The 7,500-nt window shown below is 41.0% G+C and overlaps 1 protein-coding gene across 9 annotated transcripts in view; it reads right to left on the bottom strand.

Moving 5' to 3' along the window:
- dtnba (dystrobrevin, beta a) overlaps nt 1-7,500 on the bottom strand; it is a 38,002-nt gene that overhangs the window by 18,857 nt on the left and 11,645 nt on the right. For all 9 annotated transcript variants that reach the window (XM_034301956.2, XM_053231777.1, XM_053231778.1 and 6 more), the window contains exons 2-5: nt 6,350-6,398; nt 2,558-2,625; nt 1,459-1,539; nt 115-328 (exon numbers count right to left, since the gene is read on the bottom strand). In XM_034301956.2, coding sequence (XP_034157847.1) covers nt 115-328; nt 1,459-1,539; nt 2,558-2,624 — 362 coding nt within the window. In that variant the 5' untranslated portion in view covers nt 2,625; nt 6,350-6,398. The remainder of the gene's footprint in view (nt 1-114; nt 329-1,458; nt 1,540-2,557; nt 2,626-6,349; nt 6,399-7,500) is intronic.

The raw sequence follows: 7,500 nt of genomic DNA, 5'->3' as shown, positions 1-7,500 counted from the left end.
AGCTGACATTGTTGACATCGGCGATCCTACGGACTTAACGTGAAAAGCAATGCGACGTAAATACGCTGACGTGACGCGCATCCGCAGCTAGGTGGCGTGAAGGCGTACGCAGACCTGTCGTGTGCAGCCAGCAGGAAGTTGAGCAGCAGGCTGATGCTTTGCTGGACGTTGATCTGGTAGGTGGTGGGCAGACGCTTGTTGAGCTGGTAGTAGATGGACGAGACGATGGTCTCCAGCCGGGACACGCTCAGCTCGGTGCTGTGCTCCAACGTGTTCAAGCCGTTGTCCCGATACGCCTCGATCATGTTCCACACGTCCACCAGGTGCACTGAAACAGTCAATACCTCTCACAATAAATAATTAAAGGCACACCATTTGGGGAAGTTAGTCCATTTTTTTCCCCCAAGATCACATCCATAACGGTTAAGAACATGGGCTCGATAGGTAAATGATTTATTTTACTCCTTGAGCCCACCCACATTTCTACCCACGTTTACGAAGCTCCGCCCCCAGGACATACAGTAACCCAAAGAGTGTCTATAAAATGACTGATAGGAGGCGTGTCCAAACACAAACAAGCATTCCGGCCCGGAAATCAGTTTTCCAAACAGGTTTTCTCATCCACTTAATACACTTTCGCTGAGAATACGGTTAAAACCATTATTTTTTTATCATGTTCTACAGATATTCCAGGTTATTTGATATAAAAATATCACCTATTGCACCTTTAATATACAACGACGATGAATAAGAATTAATAATAACACAAACATAATAATTCTGTCATTTAATGGAAGATTTAAAAAAAAAATCTGGTGTGAAGAGTTTTATGTACTGGAAATATAAAAAATATTATATTTTTAAATATTTATTAATGCAAATGAGGCTTCAACTAATTAAATATGTGACAATTTGCATAAATAAAACTAAATATCTAGGCATTTATGTGATTGTGAAGACGCTCTCAAGAGAAAGACGTTGTTGGAAATATCATGTCTTCACTGTTTTTCTCTTTAAAAATAAAAAATAAATGTATTTATTCCAACAATAATCAATATAATAAATCAACCTTCTCTCGAATATCCTTGTAATAATTGACAGGATTGAACATTTTATGAAAGCAGGTCAACTACAAACTGAAACTTCCGGCTCCAAATATAAAAAAAAATTTAAATTAGTTTCAAAGTACAATGTGATAACAAGCTCTTCGGGGACATATGACATGGCATGATTGCTTCAGGTGGGCGGAGCTTAAAGCGTTCTTCGACGTTGCCTGTTTGTTTGCGAGTTGGTGGTTGTGAGTGGACAAAACCAGTGAAATGAAACATTTTTCTGTAACAATTTTAGTACCACAGTTCACGAAAAGACGTGTTATAGAAGCAGTTTCACCAAAAATCTGAACATTTTCTGAAAAATCGGAAACATCACAGTGCTGAGGTGTTTTACGGTCGTACTCACGGTTGCATTTCTTCTGGACGAAGCGGAGTTTGGAGGCTGTGCGATATGTAGAGAGCCGGATCAAGTCGAAATTCTGCGCTTCTGAAACAACCAAATATAAAATGTTCTCATTGTACAATGAAATACTACAATACCCAGCATGCAATGCTGCTTCCATAACAGTCAGGCCGGAGATTATGCTTGCTAAGACAGCGGCGACACAAGCAGCGTTGTTCACATCCTCGACTGTTTTGGACAAAAACTAGATAATTAAAAAAAAAAAAAAAAAAAAAAAATACAGTGGCCAAGAGAGGGCGGGTCCGAGCTGACACGGTTACCACGTCAACCTGTTTAGCAAATTCATGCAAACTATTCTTAAACAAATCGTCAATTTCTCTCTTAAAACTTTCTTACGTCGTTCTAATTGTTCTGGGCTGCATCTCAATTTAAAAAAAAAAAGTAAAACAATTTACTACTATAGAAGATTCCGAAGCTTTTTTTTTTTGCTAGCTTTGACGGCTATACGAGAGGTTTTGCGTAACTCAAAAGCTAAACTCAAAATAAGTAAATTATTTAATGTTGATACTTAAAAACAGTCTACAATAGTACACAACAGTGCTAGGTCATGTGACGATGTAATATTTATCGTGATCAATTATTTCACGAGACACTTTCGTCAGATATTGAAGGTATCGTGATATCATTTAATAACTTAATTTTTTATTTATTTATTTTTTTTAACAATTACGAACTTTCAACGTTAGGATTTATTGTTGTAGGCGTTAAATCAAAATATCACCAAACTCAGTTTAACAGTTCTTAATTTTTACAATTGTTCTGTTAGCTATATTACATATCGTGATATAGCTAACAGACCTGGTACACAAGTCCGTGATCCGTAATCAGGTCTAATGTCTTCAGGCAATTTGTTACAGAAATTGTTTTGTATTTATTGCACCTTCTTACGCAATTTTTATTTATTTTTTTTTACTGATACACCGACTAAACACAGGATAAGCACGGTTGCTTAAATTTTGCGTAAACTGATATAAATCGAGTATATTCCCTGCTTTCCAGTGAGATCAGGGACGAGTTAGTGAGGTGAAAACTGAGCACTCACTCATCTCTGTGAAGATCTGCCTCTTGTCGGCCATCGTCCTTCCTCTCCTCCCTACGTCTTCAATCATCCTGAGAGAAAAAAAAAAACGTATAATTTAAACGTAAGAAATCATCAGAAATTTTATAACACAGTCAGATTCTGTTGTTAGCTCGCAGTTACAATGTGCTGAATGGAAAATTATTTATTCGTACCACAACACGAGACGATATTCCTTCCTTACACCACAGCGAGCGCAGCTGAACTCTGGGCTCTGATTGGTCGGAAGGTGTTGGTTAATTTTCTGCAACAGCAGCTCTGACAGTGGTGCAGGTTTATATTAATGCGCTCGTTCTAATTCGTTACCGTTTCCATAGTAACGCCTCATTCACCGAGATTGTGTAATCGTTGATATGTTAATATGAAATTTTCTATAAGAAGACGTTTAATTAACATTTATGGAAGGAGTCTCCAGTGTCAGAGGTAAAGCTGTAAAGTTTTTCTGAGGAGTTTACGCTTTGTGGTTTCTCGGTAACGCGACAATCTGTTCCACAACATCAAATGTAACTAGAAATGGATAAAAAAAAAAAGAGTATGATGTGTCATTCTTTGATAAATTAAAAACAAATTAATGAGAAATTACTGTAGTGTAAGAGGAATAAAACACTCCTGCAATCATGTGCTGTTATTGGATAATAATAGGATAATAGGAGTGTTTTATTTCTTATATAATCAACCGTCAAATATATAATGTGTGATTAACAGCAAATCTTAATGAGTTGCTGATACTTTACACACCCCAAACATACACACAGAGAGGACTGTGTTTGTGTGTGTGTGCGTGTGTGTGTGTGTGTGTGTGTGTGTGTGGTAGATCTGTATCTCTGGCTGAGAGTTTAGTAATTCATGGCATTAATCATTAACAGCGGTGTAAAGGAACTGGTTTCGTGTTGGAGCACGACGCACCGAGCTTTTATCTCATGCAGAGTCTTGCTGTGTGCTTCCAAAAACTACTCAGTGATAAATCTTTACTCCACTCACCCACACACACACACACACACACACACACACACACGCACACACACGCACGCACACGCACGCACACGCACGCACACGCACGCACACACACTCACACACACTCACACACACTCACACACACACACACACACATTCCTGAGGGGATTTAAGAGTTTCCCAAGAACCTTACTTATAATCACCAGAGACAAAGAAGCACACATGAGCTCACAACAGCATTGTGAAAAGCACCTACACTCACACACACACACACTCTCTCTCTCACACACACACACACACACACACCTTCATCAGTCAGCTTCACTTATCATTTACTGATGCAATCATCACCTCAGTTCTTCAGCGTTTAACTCAAACTGTTGCACTCACCCTGCTAACACACACTAGTGGAATCTCCCGCCATCTGTTTTTATGTAAATACTGAATTTGCACATAAAAAAAGAAAAAAAACTAAATACTGCAAGCTGTCTGGGTCTGTGTGTGTGTGTGTGTGTGTGTGTGTGTGTCGCTTGTTTTTGTTGTTTGTTTCGAAATGAAAATGGGAAAACACAGAAACGCTATACGTCATCTCTGTTGAACAGAATTCTGGATTCTGATTGGTCAGAAAGCGTTAAATTATTTCCTTGTAACAGTCAATTTTAAGTTTTCTGACATCATAAGGACAGAAGAGTTTACGCTTTTTTTTTCGTCTTGTTAACTTAAAGAGAGAAGAAAAGAGAGTCGGCTGAGGGAACGATTGTTTACAGCTGCTATGACGCAAGTGAGAACAGGAACAAACAACATTAAATGTGACTATAAACGGATAAAAATATAACGTGACATTCTTTAATTGATTAAAATCTGTAATCAGTGACTAATTGCTGTGGTGTAAGAGGAATAAAACACTTCAGGACGTGCTGTTATAGGAAAATAATCGACTTCCGTGGGATAACTAAGTCTGCTTCATCACACCACGCTGTTGTTGATTAGTTTCCTCAATCACAACATGAGCGTTACATCAGCAGTTTACTGAGTCACATGTCCGTGAGTGAAAAAATGAATATCAGGGAAATGTAATCTGCTCACACACACAGTCTCTGTGGCTGAAAATCCTCATCCATCTGCAAAAGCACACACACACACACACACACACACACAGTACTATCAGCCAACACCACACCGTGAAAACATTCCACGGGACTGTAACCGACAGCAACCAAGGACTGAGCGTTCTATCCACTCGCAATTAGCACTGATTAGCCGTGAGACGCTAACAGCCCTGGCCCAAAGGTTATAACTCCAGTGCTAGCTGAGTCCCAAGCAGAAACATTAACTTAGCATAAGCACAGCAGCGTAAACATTGCACTGGCATGCTAACTCACTGCTGAGCAGGAACGTACACTGCAGCTAGTTCAGCTAATCTCAGTGTGCTAATACTGAAACACTGACTCGGCTAAAATAAGCCTCACAGAGAAGGTCAGTCCTTGTGAAGGGGGCGTGGCCTCTGCCTATCAGTCCCAGTGAATGAAGAAGGAGGTGTGGCTTCTGTAGCTGTCAGTCACAGTAAAAGAGGAAGGAGGCGTGGCCTCTGTAGCTGTCAGTCATAATAAAAGAGGAAGGAGGCGTGGCTTCTGTAGCTGCCAGTCCCAATGAAACAGTAAGGAGGCGTTGCCTCTATGACTATCAGTCCCAGTGAATGAAGAAGGAGGTGTGGCTTCTGTAGCTGTCAGTCACAGTAAAAGAGGAAGGAGGCGTGGCCTCTGTAGCTGTCAGTCCCAGTGAATGAAGAAGGAGGCGTGGCATCTGTAGCTGTCGGTCACAGTGAATGAGAAAGGAGGCGTGGTCTCTGTAGCTGTCGGTCACAGTAAAAGAGGAAGGAGGCGTGGCCTCTGTAGCTGTCAGTCATAATAAAAGAGGAAGGAGGCGTGGCCTCTGTAGCTGTCAGTCACAGTAAAAGAGGAAGGAGGCGTGGCCTCTGTAGCTGTCAGTCATAATAAAAGAGGAAGGAGGCGTGGCCTCTGTAGCTGTCAGTCACAGTAAAAGAGGAAGGAGGCGTGGCCTCTGTAGCTGTCAGTCACAGTAAAAGAGGAAGGAGGCGTGGCCTCTGTAGCTGTCAGTCATAATAAAAGAGGAAGGAGGCGTGGCCTCTGTAGCTGTCAGTCACAGTAAAAGAGGAAGGAGGCGTGGCCTCTGTAGCTGTCAGTCATAATAAAAGAGGAAGGAGGCGTGGCCTCTGTAGCTGTCAGTCACAGTTAAAGAGGAAGGGGGCGTGGCCTCTGTAGCTGTCAGTCACAGTTAAAGAGGAAGGGGGCGTGGCCTCTGTAGACGGCCATAGCACCAAGAGACTTGTAGAAAAAGCTCTGAAACACTGCTTCAGATTTCACGGCCACTTTCAGAGTAAAGAGCTGTGCTGAAGTTTCACAGGTGGGCAGCTCACTCAAGTGTAAATAAAATGGTCTGGAAACAATATGTACAAGACTCCCACACACACACACACACACACACACACACACACACACACACACACAGGCTGCAAATTAGAACTCAACACCCACCCCTACACAAACACACACACACATGACCCTGTTCCAGCTGCTCATAATTCCTGTGTGAACAAGCACAGCTGACATAAAGCAAACAAGCCAAAAACAAACTGAACTAACGGAGCACACGCACACACACGCGCACACACACACACACACTCACACACACACAAACACACACACAAACACACACACACACACTCACACACTCTCTTTTGGTAAACTAGGCACATAGAGAGTACACGTATGTATTTCTTACCTCTTTAGTGGCTGGAGTTCGAACTAGTGCAAAGGGGCCAGCGTGAGCTCTGAAAAACAGAACACACACACACACACACACACACACACACACACACACACACACACACACTTGTAAAGAGAGAGAATATTATCACGAGCTGATGTGAAACTACCACACACAGCACAAAACACAGTCAGCAGAGAGCTGAACTTCCTGGTCAAAACAATAACATGGAAAAAAAAAATCAAACCTATTTGTTTGTGCTACAAGAATAATTCGTTTTTTCTTAAATATATTAAACACTGAGACGTCAATCAATTCATCAATAATTAATGCTTATCAATGCTAATCAAATTTTATTCCGCTCTTATCGTCTGATCAACACAAATCAGACAAAGCTTGTCCCGTTACTGAGAAACTTCCCAAATCTACTGACACCGGAGACTCCTTCCACAGAGTTACGTAAACATCTCCTAACAAAATCTTCACATCAATGATGCTAAGATTACACGCTTTTCTTTGTTAAACAACACGTTTTATAAATATAGCGTATTAAAACAAACACGTAGACATGTCGTTCATGTTAACGTACTGTTATACAAAAATAACGTACACCTTCTGACCAATCAGATTCGAGAATTCAACCATGCTGCGTTCTAAATATCGTTACCTGATGTTAGCTACACACTTGTTAGCTAAGTCTAACATGACAGAAAGAGAGGGGGCGGGGCTTCCAGGGATATCAGTTAATATCGGAGAGTTCAAAACACAGTCAGTCATTGAAGATTTTATTAGGATGGTTCTTTGAGTGTTTTTTTGAGTGATCTGGTGTTGAGTGAAAAGTTGGCAGGTCTGCAAAATACAGAACTGCTTTAAAAAAAAAATACGAGGCATGCGGTGAGCAACAAAATAAAAATAAATCTAAATAATGCGTAGCAAAGACAAAGACGTGACAGAGACGTCATTCTCTCCATCACGTTCTCACCCACACAGCGAAGTCTGCTGAGAAACACGGAGGGATTTAATCTCACTGACAAGCAAACCACCCACTCAGACTTCCTGTCAAGTCGATACGTCAATCACGCACACACACACACACACACACACACACACACACACACAGTCAGTCCTACATTATTTTATTCCTTTCTATTTTCTCACACACACAC

The sequence above is a fragment of the Pangasianodon hypophthalmus genome, chromosome 30 (genome assembly GCF_027358585.1).
Source record: "Pangasianodon hypophthalmus isolate fPanHyp1 chromosome 30, fPanHyp1.pri, whole genome shotgun sequence".
Taxonomy (NCBI): domain Eukaryota; kingdom Metazoa; phylum Chordata; class Actinopteri; order Siluriformes; family Pangasiidae; genus Pangasianodon; species Pangasianodon hypophthalmus.
The sequence above is the reverse complement of the archived record's forward strand: the minus strand, read 5'-3'. Positions and strand labels throughout refer to the sequence as shown.